Source organism: Sorex fumeus, unplaced genomic scaffold (assembly GCF_029834395.1).
Source record: "Sorex fumeus unplaced genomic scaffold, SorFum_2.1 ptg000047l, whole genome shotgun sequence".
In the NCBI taxonomy this organism is placed as follows: domain Eukaryota; kingdom Metazoa; phylum Chordata; class Mammalia; order Eulipotyphla; family Soricidae; genus Sorex; species Sorex fumeus.
Window position 1 is genome coordinate 26,529,537 of NW_026606104.1, and position 17,299 is coordinate 26,546,835.

General features: G+C 41.4%; 2 protein-coding genes and 3 non-coding genes across 5 annotated transcripts in view; all 5 read right to left on the reverse strand.

Annotated features, from left to right (window-relative positions):
• MSH4 (mutS homolog 4) overlaps positions 1-3,249 on the reverse strand; it is a 122,997-nt gene extending 119,748 nt beyond the window's left edge. The window contains exons 1-2 of the mRNA XM_056122899.1: positions 3,178-3,249; positions 2,174-2,414 (exon numbers count right to left, since the gene is read on the reverse strand). Coding sequence (XP_055978874.1) covers positions 2,174-2,414; positions 3,178-3,249 — 313 coding nt within the window. The remainder of the gene's footprint in view (positions 1-2,173; positions 2,415-3,177) is intronic.
• A 1,153-nt stretch (positions 3,250-4,402) lies between these two features.
• Positions 4,403-11,260, reverse strand: RABGGTB (Rab geranylgeranyltransferase subunit beta). The gene is made up of 9 exons (XM_056123127.1): positions 11,237-11,260; positions 10,219-10,326; positions 9,360-9,557; positions 8,800-8,905; positions 7,762-7,814; positions 7,566-7,676; positions 6,558-6,683; positions 5,013-5,162; positions 4,403-4,714 (listed from the first exon to the last, which is right to left on the reverse strand). Exons 1-9 carry the CDS (start codon positions 11,237-11,239, stop codon positions 4,574-4,576), a joined length of 996 nt encoding a protein of 331 aa, XP_055979102.1. The 5' UTR covers positions 11,240-11,260; the 3' UTR covers positions 4,403-4,573.
• Positions 9,211-9,283, reverse strand: LOC130032226 (small nucleolar RNA SNORD45). The gene has a single exon (XR_008793777.1). It is a non-coding gene; the product is annotated as a small nucleolar RNA SNORD45 (small nucleolar RNA).
• Positions 10,083-10,166, reverse strand: LOC130032224 (small nucleolar RNA SNORD45). Its single transcript, XR_008793775.1, has one exon. It is a non-coding gene; the product is annotated as a small nucleolar RNA SNORD45 (small nucleolar RNA).
• On the reverse strand, positions 10,495-10,573 carry LOC130032225 (small nucleolar RNA SNORD45). The gene has a single exon (XR_008793776.1). It is a non-coding gene; the product is annotated as a small nucleolar RNA SNORD45 (small nucleolar RNA).
• Positions 11,261-17,299: the final 6,039 nt, after the last annotated feature.

Here is a 17,299-nt window from a genome sequence, read left to right on the forward strand (position 1 = left end):
TAATGCAGATAGAAAATGACAGTTAGTTGAAAGATAAACACAAATTTTAATTTTATGGATGGTGTGAATGACAGAGTACCTAAATTGCCTAAGTTTTCTAGGATTTAGATTTAGACAATTGAGATAAATAAGAAAAACAGAATGAGATACTGCAGAAATGAATTCAATTAATCACATCTTGAGTCAGGTTTTTATCGGTCTGTCTTTCACTAGAAATTTTGAAAGAAATTTTGAAACAGGAATCTGGAATAGTTACATTGGTGGGGGGGGAGGGGGGTGAATGGGGGAACCTCCCAAACAGCATTTGCAGGAGGAGAATCATGGGACTATTTGGACCGTGGTTGGGAAGATACTCAGTAACCACTGGGCTCAATGCTAGGACCCAAGGATGCAATGATGCTTGAGCCCTGAAGTGAGGACCATCAGGGTCACCTCTACAGTGTTGGAGGTCACCAGCACCATACCCAGTGGTGCTCAGGGAATTTACAGTGCTATACCTAGAGATTGGGTGGAGGTATGTAGTGTCAAGAACTGAACCAGGAATAGTACCATTCTCTGCTATCTCCTATGCTATCTCTCCAGCCCTATGCATCCAAGTAGGAGTCCTAGGAGGGGAAAATAAAGAAAAATATAATTTGTGAGGGCTGGAGTGATGGCACAGTGGTAGGGCGTTTTGCCTTGCACGCAGCCAACATGGCCGACCCGAGTTCAATTCTTCTGCCCCTCTCGGAGAGCCCGGCAAGCTACCCAGAGTATCGTGCCCGCACGGCAGAGCCTGGCAAGCTACCTGTGATGTATTCGATATGCCAAACACAGTAACAACTAAGTCTCCAATGGAGACGTTACTGGGCCCGCTCGAGCAAATCGATGAACAACGGGAGGACAGTGACAGTGATAATTTGTGAAATAACAAGTGTAAGAATAGTTGGTCCCTGGAAACTATGAGAAAATATGGGAGAATGGAATCAAGGTAAACAAATCACAATGTTTACAATGTTTACAATAAAGAGTCTAGTCAAGGAGGGGGCTGGAGAGATAGCATAGTGGGTAGGGTGTTTGCCTTGCACACAGCCAACCTGGGTTCGATTCTCAGCATCCATCCCATATAGTCCCCTGAGCACCAGCAGAAGTAATTCCTGAGTGCAGCGTCAGGAGTGACGCCTGTGCATCACCAGATCTGACCCAAAAAGCAAAATAAAAAGTCTGGTCAAGGAGTCAGAGAGATAGTATGCAGCAGACCCTGGTTCAAGTCCCAGCACTATATGTGGTCTCCAAGTCACTCCTGAGCACAGCGCTAGAAATAGCTCCTGAGCAAGCAGAGTATAACCTAACCACTCCTCACCCACCAACATGTCTAGTCAAGAATATTCAAAACAGCATGTTAAGGTTTGGGCTGGAGCGATAGCACAGCGGTAGGGTGTTTGCCTTGCACGCAGCCAGCCGGCCGGCCGAGCTGGGTTCGATTCCTCCACTCCTCTCCGTGAGCCCGGCAAGCTACCAAGAAGAGTATTCAATATGCTTTCAGCTGTGGCCCCAACCAATGGAGCTGCAGGCTGCTCTGTGCTAAGTTCTGAGTGTAAACTTCCTTTTGTGTCCCCTGTAGTTGTCCTTTGCTAACATCATGAGGAAGATGCGAAAATTCTGGTGGAATTATCCTGCCCAAACAAGAAACAGACGGCAATCGCACAGTTTTCCTGAATTTAATCTTTGGATTTTCTTCCAAGAAGAGGTTAATGTAAAGCCGTTTGCTCGAAATTGCCTGGTTTATTCAAAATAAACTCAAAAGGTCTGATTTTTTTAAAAAAAAAAATCAAGCTGTGGAGGTCCTGTACAGAGGCATGAGGATCGCCTCATAAAATCAAGTTACTGGGGCTGAAGCACAGCGGGTAGGGTGTTTGCCTTGCACGCAGCCAACCAGGGTTCGATTCCCAGCATCCCACTTCGTCCCCCAAGCACCGCCAGGAGTAATTCCTGAGTGCAGAGTCAGGAGTAACCCCCGTGCATCGCCATGTATGACCCAAAAAGCAAAAAAATAAAAAAATCAGCACAAGCTTCTCAAGTCTTGCGCTCGCTCTCCCACATCTACACTCCCACAGTTCCTGCTTCTCAGCCTTGGACACGCATCTCTGTGGTAACTGCCACCCCAGCACCCACCCCCACAGCCGCTCCTTGCCTTGGGCCTGCTGGGCGCTGGGCGCAGGGCACCGGGAGCTGCTGCCGCTGCTGCTGCTGCTGCGGTCAGCGACGGCGCCGGAGGTGTCCCGACCGATGAAGCCCGAGGCCGGGACGGAAGGGCGACTCTGAGGAGTCTCCTGGACTCCGTGATGATAAAGGGGATCCTGCTGCCGGCCCTCGACCAGTGACGGGGTGGCCACAAGACCCGCAGGCGAGGTGGATGACATGGCAGGCCTCAGCTTCCTCACAGACCGTCAGCGGCACAGGCGTGATGTGTCCGAGCGCAACCGAAGGCGCGAAGCAGGGAAGACACGCGGGAAGACAGTGCGCAGGCGCAATGCACGGCACAGCGCATGCGCACTGGGGCCCTGTCGGATCCATCATTCCATCAAGCCAAACATGGGACTTGACTCACCATTTCCTATCACTCCTGCTCCCACTGGACTTGGCATCGCGCTCGATCTGAGAGCTGAATTTAGCACATCTAATATAGACATCTGCCTGAATTTTTCCAGGTCTACCAATGTCTGGACAGCACACTTGTCTTGTGCACAGCCAACCTAGATTCAACGCCCAACATGCCAGATGGCCCCCCGAACCCTACCAGGAGTGATGCCTGAGCAGAGCCGGAAGCATCAGCAGTTATGGACCAAAAGCCTGTATTAAAAAATTAAAGCCCTATGGACCAGAGCAACAGCACAGTGGGGTTAGGACCTTACATGCGGCCGACCTGGGTTCGATTCCGGATATAGCATATGGTTTTCCACGCACCACCAGGGCTGATTCCTGAGTGTTGTCAGGAGTAACTGCTTAAAATACCCAATAGCTGGGTGTGCCCCACAAAGCCCTATTATGTTAATAGAAATCTGGGAGAGAGAGGGGGCCTGGGTAAACTTTACCAGCAATGCTGTGAACATTATATTATTTATTTTCATTTAATTTAACAGCTCTTTATAAACTTACTGTTAGCTCATATTTGATACTTGATAGAAAATTGCTCACCCATTTCACTAGTGGTTCTACTTCAGACACTACCGAACTTTGATCCAACAAACCATTCCTCCCCCAGCCCATGGTAATCAAGTAATCTTTCAAATTAGTTGCCTGATGCTAGTAACTTTGACTCTAACCACTCATTTTCATTAGAGTATTAAAATAATAATCAACAGCCAGGGATGTGGTAAGCTACATGGCTTGCTGCAGCACTAAACTCATTCTATTTGTGGTATAACCCAGAAACCCCAGAGCTGTCAAGAACTAAGAGGGGCAACCAGTTAACTCTCAGCCTACCTTAGGTGGCAGCTTTTTGCTGATCTACTTCCTGAAGCCCCTGGAAATTCATGGTGAGAAATAGCATTTTGATTAGGTCAATTAACTTAAACCTCCACCAATGGGGATGGAGCAGGTAGAGACAGGTAGGGTATTTGCCTTGCAAGTGGCTGACCAGGGTTCTAGGTTTTGGTCTGATGCAAAAAGCAAAAAAACCCAAAACAAAAACCTCCACTAAGGAAAACTACTCATATAAAAGATCTTATTGGGGTGCCAAAGAAATATTACTGGGGAAAATACAAACTTTTGTTGGGGGGCGGGGGCCACACCCAGTAGTGCTCAGAATCTAATCCCACCTTCACATTTGGATCACTCCTGACATGCTCACAAGACAATGAAATACCAGGGATCAAACCCATATGCAAGGCAAGCACCCTACCGGCTGCACCACTGTGCCAGGTCCTTCAGTGGATGTTACATGTGTATCAACTGAAAAATGAGAACTCAACAGTGATAGTTTATTAGCATAACTTGAAATTATAAATCATTACAAATTATTGCAATGTAGATGATCCCTACCTTTACTGCTCTGACCAGCAATGACATTAAAGCCACAAGCATATCCCAATTCTCAATGCATCTCTTAGATCATTATTCAGTTATAATTATCTTCATTAGCAAAAGGATTTCATATTAAACCTCTAAAGAGTGAATATAGAAAAAAAATCAAGTGCTAGACCAGTAGTTTTTGTTTTGGGGCCACACCCCAAGATGCTCAGGGATCACACCTGATGGAGCTTGAGGGACCATATGGTGTGCCAAGGATAAAAACAAGCGTGGTTGGTAGCACCCACCATACTACTGCTCCAGCCAACACTTCAACAGTTGTGGAGACAACACACAAATAGCACAGAAGTATAAAGTAATGTACTCAGAATAACAATTCAAAAGAAAAATCTACAGTTGAAGATAGTCTTTTATTTTACAATATGTATAATTATAATTTATTAAGATCAACACAATCCTATACAAAATATTAACATAGTAGTTATGTTTGATAAGCACTTCTTAAATACATAACAATTATTAATATGGGAAAAGTATATTGAGCAACTCTTGCACTAAGTATCTAGCTCACTAATTCAGGCTGAACATTTACTCTCCGAAGCACTTCTTCTGGCATACAGAAAACAGGACTAACAGGTTTAATTTGTTCTTCTCCCAAAAGTGATAATCCAGCAATTCCAAATAAAGTATGAAAAGGATCCACCTATTCAAGAAAGAATTGCAATATTAACCACTACAAATTATTAAAGAATAGTTTTAAATAAAAGTCCTGCTTCTGAAACAATTATACTGGAGTCAAGTGACAAGTTTTCTGATAAAGCCCAATGCTCCAAATCATTACACTGGATAGCCCTTTAAACATATACAAAATGCTTTTAGTTCTTAGCCAATTTGCGGTGAAACTTCTGTAGGCTTTTTAAAATAGCCTTAATATATTCTCAAATAATACCTCAAAATGCATCATGCTGCTTTCAAAGAAACACTGTATATAATATACTTACCATATCTCCAGGCCTATCTGCAAATCCTCCTGTTTCTTCATCTTGGCATGCTAAGATGAAAGTTCGCAGCTTCTCTCTATCAATCCAATGAAGTCTCCCAATTATTTTCAGGGAAGCCAATACCCACCATGAATAACATACATCTGGTAGCTAGTAGGGGGGAAAAAAGGTAAGTTAAGGCTGTCACTCAGAATTTGAATTCTCTCTCCCCTCCCATATCTCACTACTTTCAATAAAAGCTATTTTGTTTCAGAAAGAAAGATCAGCTGACAATGCTTGAAATATACTCAGCTAGACACTTGGAATATCACAATTCACTCAAATGAGAGATAGAATCCGGAGTTCTGATCTTCGTCAACGCTCAAGAATCAGGGATGCTGTCTCATTTGCCAAGACATCAAAAATCAGATGGGCTGGACACATGAGGTTTATAGACAACCGCTGGACTAGAGCCATTACTGATTGGATTCCACGGGACATCAAAAGATCACGTGGACGCCCACCTATAAGATGGTCAGACTTCTTCGTCAAGACCCTGAATGATCGGTTTGAGGCTCTGCATGTTCCTAGAACGAACAGATACCATTGGGCTACGCTAGCACGCAACCGGGATGAACGTTACTGGCACCCGCTCGAATAAATCAATGAATAACAGGGATTCAGGGATTAAGTGATTAAGTGAGACACTCCAGACATCCACTCATCTATCTTTGCTTTGTGTGTCGAGAACACAGATTTCTCCAGAGTGGAAATATGCAAACAGGGATGGGCAAGGTGTTCAAAAAATATAGCAAATACGTGCTACAAGAGCAAACCTCAATTTTCATTTTCTATCCAGTCTATAAAGATGATCAGCTCAATCTTTTCAGACCTCAACTAGAAACAACCTCATTTCCCCATTCCCTAAACTTTCAGATATTTAGGATAGTTCAAGTGCTACCATTGTTCATACACATTTTAGGTCTAAGATGTAGCAAAACGCAGTTCAAAAGATGTCATATGTACAGCACCTGCCTTGCAAAGTTCCCCGGATCCTGCCAGGAATTTCTAATTCCTGAATGCAGAGACTGTTTATACTCTTGGGGAAGTGATTATACAAGCAAGGTGTTTGCCTTGCAACTCAACCTAGGTGTGACTCCCAGTACCCCTTATGGTCCAAAAAGCCTGCCACCAGTGATTCCTGAGCACTGCTGTGTGGGCCCAAAAGACGAAACAGGATCAAAGAAATTAAGAGTTTATGTCATATATATAAACATTTGTGTAACTTTTATGTATAGGTCTTTATCATAAGTCAAAATAAATGTAGATTTGAGAAGGAAAATTTAATTCATCATATAAAAATGGCATTATCACATTTTCCTTATATTGTACTTAGACCCTAGTTCTACTTTTTCTGTACAGTATATTTTAAAGGAGATATACCAAAAAATGTGACAGGGGAAAAATTCCTACTTTATAAGAGCCCATATTAAAGAAGGTGAAGTGATAATGACTCAAGGGTGTGGAGCTATGGAAACACAGCTTATCCTTCAATTCAATACCAACCTTCTCTGGCCTTCCATTGAGTCCACCTGATGGTAACTGCCGTTCACAAAGCCACCAACCCAGTAAGTCAGAATTTACTTGATGCAACTGACTAGTAATAGCCAGGAATCCTGTGCAACAATAGATCTAAAATTACAAACATAAAAGTAATGTGTAATTTTAAGTAAAATAGTAGTGCCAAAAGCTACTTATTAAGAACAAAATTTGCTATTGCTAAAATACTCAATGGCTAGTTCTCAAAGTTTTCAGACATCTGCACATCTGCACTTCCTCTGGCACCGAAGCACAAGCGGGATTCCCAATAGGCAGGGGCAGAGCTACTATGTCCAAAAATATGGATCAGGGCTATGGCTCAGCACTTAGCCACATGTGAATCCCAAGGTTTGTTCCCAAACAGTCACAGTACTCCCGTTCATCTATTTGCTCAAGCGGGCCCAGTAACGTCTCCATCATGAGACTTGTTACTGTTTGGCATACTGAATACGTCACGGGTAGCTTGCCCGGCTCTCTGAGAGGGGCAGAGGAATCGAACTCAGGTCGGCCACGTTGGCTGCGTGAAACACCAGATAAACTTTAAAGGAGAAATGGGGCTAGGAATGTGGCTCATTTATATAATGCATGCCTTGCAGGTAAGGTTCTGGACAATGCCAAAAAAATACAAGTATTTTGATGACAACCTATCTATAGAAGGCTAACATCATCTTTATCAAAGAAAGGTATGGGAGAGGATTCTAGGGACTGGAACATGCCTTGCATGTGGGGAGGCTCTAAGTCTGACTGTAAGTTCGACTATAGGCACAAATATATGAGGTTTGCCAAAGGCAATGTCAAAACAAGATTCCTTAAGCAGGTGGCAGTCTCAGAAGCCTTAATCAGTAATTGAGCAAATCTTACATGACATTTCAGTCATTTACCTCAAAGTTAATGGACTTGGAAACTACAATCAATAAATCTGCCACTTTCTTGTGCTGTTCATCCCTCCAAAATCAATGTTATCAGTATTATTACCTGCCCAGCATGAGACTCGGATCCCGGCCTACAACCAAAACCGCCATCAAAGTTCATACATGACAAAACAAATTCAATTGCCTTCTCCACATTAATAGCGTCCAGCTTCCCCTATGAACACAGAAAGAAGTCCACAGAATACACATAATATACATTCATAAGTAGATATTCTTCTGACACAATACTTAAAACTTACCAGTAGAGCCAAAGTTGCGACTGCACAGAAAGAAAACCTTGTATCAATTTCTCCTAAAAGGGAAGCAAACCAAAACAGGTTACCAAGGGTTGATCACACTGTTTTACTCAACTGCCTCCTAAGAGTTTATATGACATTTACTTTAAAGTAAAGTAAAAGTAAAGGCCCTCCCGTTGATCATCGATTTGCTTGAGCGGGACCAGTAACGTCTCCATTGGAGACTTTGTTGTTACTGTGTCTGGCATATCGAATACTCTCGGTAGCTTGCCGGGCTCTCCGAGAGGGGCGGAGGAATCGAACTCGGGTCGGCCATGTTGGCTGCGTGCAAGGCAGACGCCCTACCCGCTGTGCTATTGCTCCAGCCCACATTTACTTTAAAAAAACTAAAAATTACATGATACTTCATCTTTAAAATTCTTACAAAAATGCTCAGAAATGAAAAAGAAAAACTTAAAAGGACCAGTCATTTTTTAGTAAGCTACCCTATTTTAATAAATTTTCACATCCCACCAAGCAGCTGGTCTTTCTGGCCTGCACTGTATGCACAGCCCTTAAGCAGAAATTACATACATTATCAAGTAAAATGCTATTCCCTCCCTCCACTCAAACATTCAATGAGCTTGCAAAGCTTTTCAAATACTTCCCATGGGGAGTATTTCTGTAAAACTTTACAAATCCACTGAATATAGGGGGGGAACGTTCCACCTACCTTATGTTTTAGATTGGACCCTTCTGTTCCAAGTGTTACTGCATGCTGATTTAACTAAGCACAGTGCATGCTGGAACTTCCAGCAGAACAATAACTCCAGTTAGACCAGCTGCTTAGTGGGACCTGAAAAGATGAAAAACTTAAAAAAAAAAAAACTTCAAATTCCTGGCTAGTCTTCAACTCATTGCACTTATGATTTTTTTACTACAGGGTTGCTCTGAAGCAGAGCTGGAAGGCCCCCCACCCTACCACAGAACCACAGGGTTCACAGAAACAAATCCCCAAGTTAATCAAGTTGACCTAAGTAGCATAAATTAAACTGTCATTACCCCAAATGTCTCCAGCAAAAGAACCATCTTCTTTCTGTAGACTCTGAACATATTCCACAACTTTGCTTACATCAATCACGTTAATACTATCATATAGAGTAAGTATCTGTAACAAAAATACACCAGGGAGTAAGTAACCTCAACACTAGTTTCAACTATCTAGTAAAACCCCTAGGTTGCTTATACAGTAAACTTTCCTCCAATATGCAAATGCTATGCAAGTAGCAAATGCAATTTATGAGCATAAATCGTTTTCCTGCATAAATTAACTTAGCTCAATAACAATCTTCAATATACTAAACTGAACATACAAAAATAGCACTTAAACTTGGATCTGGAACTTCACCACTAACTTCAATGCATTAACCCCACCTAGAGTATGTACATAGACTAAAGACATTTTGCTACATAAAGGTCTCAGTTTAACTTTAGAATTTGCATCAATGGTTGATTCAGTTAATACATGCCTTAAACATCATTGACCTTCTAACTGTAGCACACTTCATTCCCACTCAGGGTGAAAGAACACAAAGAATGTCCAAATCTTTTAGGGTATTTACCTGGACAGCACTAAGTGTGTACAAGAGATGAGGATCGTGTCCAATACTAGCACTTATTCCACCACACTCATGTTGACATGATTTAATAAATGTTAAAATTTCTTCTCTATTCATTCGATGAAGCTGCCCCATGAGATCCATCACTGTCAGGCCCCAATAGACGCCACTCATTCTCAAATATTCCGACATACAGTATTCCTAAAATACAGAATCATTCTTCACTACAAACGGAAGTGAACACATCAGTTAAACCTAACATCCTTTTATTTCACTTGGTAATGTACCCATAGCCTATTTATAGGTGCCAAATATAGGGGGCAAAACGTTATCTTAGATGTCAATACTTTACCATTCTCTAAGAAGGTATTAAAAGCAGGAACTTACCCTTTTCTATCAGTAAAGATAAAATATTTCAGAGTAATGACTCTCAGATAATATACTTATCTATTCAGTGATAAAATAGTTGGTTAAGAGTCCAGATATCTATCTTCCCTGTCAACTTTAAATTCAGAATCAAATCTACGTCTCAGCAATGTGCTGCAAACCCAAATTTGGAGTTTCAACCCACAGTAGCACCTGTTCAGTAGCAAATAATTCATAAACATCAACTACATAGCTTCCAAGATTGCAAGCAATTCAGCTTTTTCCCTATAACTATTTACTTTCAATTATTAGGTGCTTCCTAGGTTGTAACCAACCCAAAAATAATACCTGTTACTTTTCAAGGTCTCAGCGTAATTCTAGAGCTTAAGTGTAATTACACATCAGCTTCAAATTCAGATAATACATGCCAACACATCATTGACCTTGAAATATGCAGAACCCTATGGGTTAACTATCAACAAGAAAACATACATACGTAATCATCTTTCTTTGAGCCATAAGATGCAATATAATCTGCATGCTTCTCCAATAGTAAGGTGTCTGGTGCATCCTGCTTAATAACAACATCCTTCTGTGGGGTGCCCTTGCAAAAATACAAGTGATTGCACAATATTTATCTTCTGACACAGAAAATGCATTCCACACACTTGATACTTTTGTTTTTCCATCATCCCCCGACACACTTGCCAGCCCCGCCAGATATGGCCCAAAAGCACAAACCACGGAAAAAAGGAACGCTTCGGGGGTTTTTCAGGTCTCAGAGTAATTCTAGAGCTATAGTAGGCATAATCAACTTTGGATTCAGAATACATGCCGGCTCATCATTAACCTGAAAAAGCACCACATGCACGTTGCCATTTCATCATAATTCCCTTTAATCCGCAAACTTGCCAATTCGAAACAACTTACCTCGTCACTTTTTAACTAAAATGCAAATGTCGAATCCCTTTCTCTACATCAGTCCCCTCTTCTCTGCTTCTAACCTTGCTTAGTGCGCATCCATCAAATCCGTAGCAATCAGGAAAATTCCCACCTCGAGACCACGTTAAAAATACAACTGGGTCTTGACGACTCGTCACAGGAGGAAAGTAATTCCCTCAGATCCCCTTACAGTTACTGTATCGTCCACAAGACTAAGCCTATGATTGCAAGCATTTCGCAGCATTGTAAAAAAGAAAAAAAAAAAAACCTTAAACCAAAACCACTAACTGGGGTGGTTATTTTTCCTAGAATTATGGAACCGGGCCGCTGGATCGCTGGTCTGAGGACACGCCCGATAGGCCTGCAAGAAATCTCGACCGCGAGTTCAGGAAGCAACGTTAACACTTCCCCGTTCCAGTCTTAAAAGAAACCTTCCAAAGCCCGAGTTTTAACCAATTATGCTCTGACACTTAACAACCAACCCCAGGGTAGTCAGCCGCCAGTATTAGCACACTGGCACGGCTACCGATGAGACCGAAGAGAGAACCGCGCAAAGCAGAAACGACACTCACCATGGCCGAAAGCGGAAAGAGGATCCGAACCGCTCCAGGGCCAACTTAAACCGCCATACGCATGCGCAGAAGCGTTTTTCAGGCCCCCTCTCCCGTCAAGACATAGCTGACTACACTGCGCCTGAAGGTTAAAGCTGCTTCCCTAGGACCCCGGCTACTGCCTATAGGTGTCCTCGCTGCCTGGTTCCAAGGTTTCTGCAATCCATTTTCGGGTTCTCTTGTGCCCCGAATTTCTCTACAGCCGTTTTTGAGTAATTCTTAAGAAGTCATTAAATAATGTTCTTAGTTTATCTCAGTCTCTGCTCTGGGGTTGCATATGCTGCAGAGATCGTGTGTAATTTAAAGTTTTCTTAATAGGTACCTTGAAAAAGTAAAATGAAATGTCAGAAACAGAGCTCAAAGGGCTGGTGTGAATGCCTGGCAAGGATAAGGCTCGAATTCCATTCCCAGCACCATTGGGCCACCCAAACAGTTCTGGTTGTAGTCTTGGTGGTTCCCATCACAGCCCCCTACCCACTGTATTCTGGCCTTTCACCAGAATGAAAGGTGATCAAACCCAAGTTGGCTATGTATGTGCAAGGCAAACACCTTACCTGCAGTACTATCTCTGTGGTCCCCTCTGCATTACTTCCTTGGCCTTCAAAGATGTGACTTTGGCTTCAGCTTCGGGAGGGGTTCCAGAACCATCATGACTTTTCTTGACTCACAGACTCCAGGATGTATTAAGACTATAACAATATTTAGTTTGGCTAAGTAGGATTATCCGTGTTACTAAATTAGTGTTTTGTTTCTGTTTTAGACACTGCCTATAAATTAATCTTCATTGGTGGCCATGATGGAGTTTGGTGGGTTTGTCTTTTTTTTTTTTAATGAATCCCTTGAGTGAAAGAGAACAGAATCTGGATTATTCTCCTTTGTCTGTAGGTATAAGTAGTAGTAGTTCCGAATTATAAACCTGCTGGAAGTACAGCTCTTTCATATCTAAACTGCCAAGTTTACTTTTGTATGAGGCCTTGGGTTTAATTCCTGACAAATTGGCACACACACACACACACACACACACACACACACACACACACAGGTTATTTTTGGCTTGTTGCTTAAGATCTGACATTTTAAATTTCTTAATGTGTCTTATAATGTCTATAATTGAGGAAGAACTTGACCTCTCATCATATGTCTATAAAATACTCTCCTGTTTATCAAAAGTATAAATATATTTTTGTAGAGGTGTATGGTTATGCCACTATTAATAAGCTGTGTTCTGATGGTTTATGGAAAACAATAACACTTTAAAAAATGGAACAAAAAAATAAAGAAAAATACATTTTAAAGAAAAAAAATGAAGTAGAGAAGTATAAAAGGGACTCTATCAGGTAGAAAGGGCAAATTAAAAGGGACCTATGCACATGCACAATGGTGGAGGGATATTGTCACTCTGGTGATGGATGTGGTGCAGTAACACTGGATGCCTAAAACATTATTACTAATACTACTGTAAGCCACACTACCTCAGTTCAAAATAAAATACATTTAATGGCATAGCTCACAAACTAGCGAAAAATTTAAAAGCACAACTTCTACTGATAATATTAATTAAACTCACTGAATCGCTCTGTCTTTATGGAGTCAGAAAGTACAGGGGCTAATTTGCTACCCTTGCATTCAGCCAACTCAGTACAACATATGGTTCCCTAACCATCACCAGGAATGAATTCCAGAGCACAGTGCCAGGAGTATCTTTGAGCACTTCCAAGTATGGCCCCCAAACCAAAATAATTTTTTTTAATTTCTCAAATTTTTAGAGATTAAAAAGTAAATACAAGATTAGCATACCAGCTGTCACTAGTTTACTAGCTTAAGATAAGCACATGACAAAATAAGGCTGAAAAAGCTCATACTTGAGTTATATGAGAGAGTAGTTAATCAGGTGTGTCAAATTCACTAACAAAAACATTTTTGACTTTATTATTTTTTAAAAAATTTTTATAAAGTTGCTCACAATGATCACATTCAATATTCCAACGCAAATATTACCACCATTACACCTTCCCACAACCATATTTCAAATCATTCCACCCTGATTCCCCCAAGCTTGTCCCCAAAGCAGAACACAATAATTCACTTTTTTTGGTTGTTATGAATAATCCACTAAAGATGATCCAAAATTTTTCCTTAGAGGAAAATATGTGGAGATGAGTATGAGATGTCTCCAGGAATTCTAAGATTTTAAATAGGGTGATACAGCTAGAATTAAATTTTTCACTGGATGGTGACTTTGGTGTCCAGAGGCATCTCTGCAGCGTGTTGCTCTCTTCCTCTTCTGAGGTTTATTTGTGAGTCATTAGATCATGGCCATTAATGAGCTTAAATGACACCAGAGGCAGTTCACGGGCATGGCTGCCAGGCTACTGGAACCACAGGGAGATGACTTCACGTGAGCCTGGAGATTTCGGTCACTAGTCCCTCATACCTGTGTTTTTCAGCAGATTCCCTCATGAATGAGGCTTCACCGAGACTGTGGAGATTGGCAGTGAGTGTGGAGGCAATTAAGTTCTGAAGGTTTTCAGCTGTTCAGAGCTCTTCTACATTTTTGACTTTAAATGTAACCAGCGTTTGTGAAGCTCTCCCATTAAAACTGGGACCCAGCTTACGGAGTTTCAGTCTTACTAAAAGGAAAGATTAGAAAAGCCCTTATTGCCAGGGCAGAAACCTTAGCAACTTTTATTTATTTTTTAATTAAAAAAATTAACGTAGGAGTACTGCTATTTATCCAGCCATTGATTAAGATGATTGAATTGGGCATGAACTCCACTCTTTTTTTTAAACCTTAGCAAATTTTAGAGATACCAGTAGAGATATTTTATTATAGAGGCTTTAAAAAAATGAGCATCCTTATTAATACTTTAAGAAGTTAATCCTGCTACTTGAATAATTTTACCATACTGTCCCTGGTTTTGCAAAATAAATTCTAGGAGACTTACATGGTGAAGACTTGCTGTACTAGGTAGTCAGACCAAACCTAAGGAAAACTGTCATTTAATATGCCAAACACAGTAACAACAAGTGTCACAATGGAGACGTTACTGGGCCCGCTCGAGCAAATCGATGAACAACGGGAGGACCGTGACCGTGACCGTAATAAAGAATAATTTTGACAAATTACTTAAAATTGGGCTGGAGTGATAGCACAGCAGATAGAGTGTTTGCCTTACACACAGTTGACCCGGGTTCGATTCCTCCGCCCCTCTCGGAGAGCCTGGCAAGCTACCGAGTGTATCCCGCCCACCCGGTGAAGCCCGGCAAGCTACCCATTACTCAATATGCCGAAAACAGTAACAAGTCTCACAATGGAGACGTTACTGGTGCCTGCTCAAGCAAATCGATGAACAATGGGAGGACAGTGCTACAGTGCTACTTAAAATTAGGAGAAACCCTCAGAAACATCAGGGGCCGGAGCGATATATAGCAAGTAGAGCTCTGCCCTTGCACATGGTCGACCCAGGTTCTGTCCCCAAAACCTCATATAGTCCCTCAAGCATCCAGATTTCTGAACCCAGAGTCAGGTGTAAGCCCTGAGTACCTGCACCCACTTCTTTCCTCAGTAAGAAACATTTAGGTCAGAAATGGGTTTAAGAAATTACTGAGTGTTCTCTTAGGGAACTCATAGGTATTATTTTATGGATCACCTGGGTATTACCTAAAAGATTATGTTTCTTGTGATTGTTTTTGGGCTAAGCTCTTTCACAACTCTCTGAGATCAGAAATCATTTAATGGAGAATAATAGTATGTCTCATGGTGATTCAATTAAAAAAATGAAGAGTAATAGAAATGTACCATGAACTACAACTTTTAAATGCTCTGTGGATGATTCCATTAAACATTGTTGCCCTGGAAGTTACACAATTTTTTTTTTTTTTAGAAATTGTTGCTCTTTTTATTGATCCCCATGAAGCATGTTGAAAATTAACAGACCTAATTTAGTTTTTAAGGTTTTTTTTGGGGGGGGGTCATACGAGGCAATGCACAGGGGTTACTCCTGGCTCTGCACTCAGAAATCACTCATGGGGTGCTCAGGTGCTCGGGACTATATGGTATGCTGGGAATCAAACCCGGGTCGGCCCCATGCAAGGCAAACACCCTACCCACTATGCTACCGCTCCAGTCCCCCAGAAGTTAAACAATCTTATACCAGTCGGTAAATTCTTTCCAGTGTTTCTAACTGCCAATATCTGTCCTTCAAATAGACCTTTCTACAAGTTTTATATTTGATTAGTTTCAACATTTGGTGGTGATTGGGCCACAACCAGATGTGTTTGGGGATCACTTGGTGAACAATAAGTGGAATAATATGTGGGACAATACGAGGACAGGTGATGATACTAGGGGTCAGCTAGGGCAAGGCAAGTGACTCAAGCCTTATAGTATCTCTCTGGGTCCTTGTTTCAACATCTTACAGAGTTAAGTGAAATCTCTAATATGTGTTCTCACAATTTTTCATTTTATTTTCTCACAAGTTATTCAAGTTAATTGCTGTCATTCCAGCAGCCATAATGCCACTTAATTTTTAATTGGGAGAAGGGTGCCAGGGATATCCTGATTCTCATACACGCAAAGCATATGCTGTGCCACCAGGTTACCTCATCAGGCCTTAGCCATGGACTGTTGAATAGAAAAGGAGCTTATAGGCAAAAAATAAAATTAAAAAAATTTAAAACCAATTAGCGAACTGTAAAGTATGACCAATAAAAGCTGTATAACACACCAGAAAGAAAAAAAAAGTGACTTTCTGCAGAGTCTAGTTGGGTTGATGCAGTCACATTCATTTTATATATAGTTGCATTATGAGGGGGAATAGTAAGCATGAATAGATGAGGAACATACAATAAACATATAGAAAATACTCGGGCCAGAGCAATAGTACCAAAGAAAAGGAACTTGCCTTGCATAGGACCAACCTGGGTTTGATACCTATTATCTCATATGGTCCCTGAGCACCTCCAGGAGTTAATTCTTGAGTGCAGAACCAGGAGTTACCCCTGAGCATCACTGAGTGTGGAACCCCCCACCCCCCACCATCCACCTAAAAAGAAATGCTAACAGTGCGGGGAAAAAAGAGAAATAAAAATAGAGCAATATCAGCAGGCATGTATTTTAGTACAGAAATGAGGGTAAGTGTGTAGTCTCCACTAACCAATTCTGTTCAGCTATGTATGGATCTGTGGTCTTTACTAGTACAAATGTTTTGTCTGGGTCTAATTAAAGCCAAAGGATTGTAACCATGCAGCTGCTTCTGGAAAGGGGACTGCCACATGCTGCAATGGGTTTCCAGGGCAAGCCTCTGCCACTAGAGAAAGATGTGCATTTTAAAAAGGGGGCACGAATTTTTAGTATTTTACTTGAGTATCTTGTACAAATTATTAAAAAAATTAGTAGATTCCTTAAACAATCAATATTGTTGAGGAATGGGGGATGTGGTTCAATGATAGAACATTTGCCTTGCATAAGTGAGGCCCAGGACTGTCTCATAAAAGAAATCTAAATCTGGTATGACATGAATATAACAGATCTTTTGGTTTGTTTATTTTGGGCCAAACCCGGCATTGTTCAGGATTTATTCCTGGCTTTGCACTCAGGGGATCGCTCATGGCTGGCTCAGGGACAATATGTAGTTCTGGGGACCAAACCAGGTTAGCTGTGTGCAAGACAAGTGCCTTGCCTGCTCACTTACCACTCTAGTCCCTCTTTTACAAAATTATGCCTCTGGTTTTGGCCATATCCAGGGGTGCTCAGGGATTGGTTACTCCTGGAGTGTTGCTCAGGGATATGATGCTGAGATTAAATCCGGGACCACCACATATAATGCGCACAGCAGCCCTTTGAGCTCTCTTTGTAGCCCTTTGAGCTCTCTCTCAAGCACCAATTTTTTTTTTATATTTTCTGAGATATTTAAGTGTAAAATAGGCTGGTTACTTTATATAGCTTAAAACCAAAACATATTTTCCCATATGCTAAATTAAATTTATAATATGAAATAATGCTGGAGCGATAGCACAGCGGGT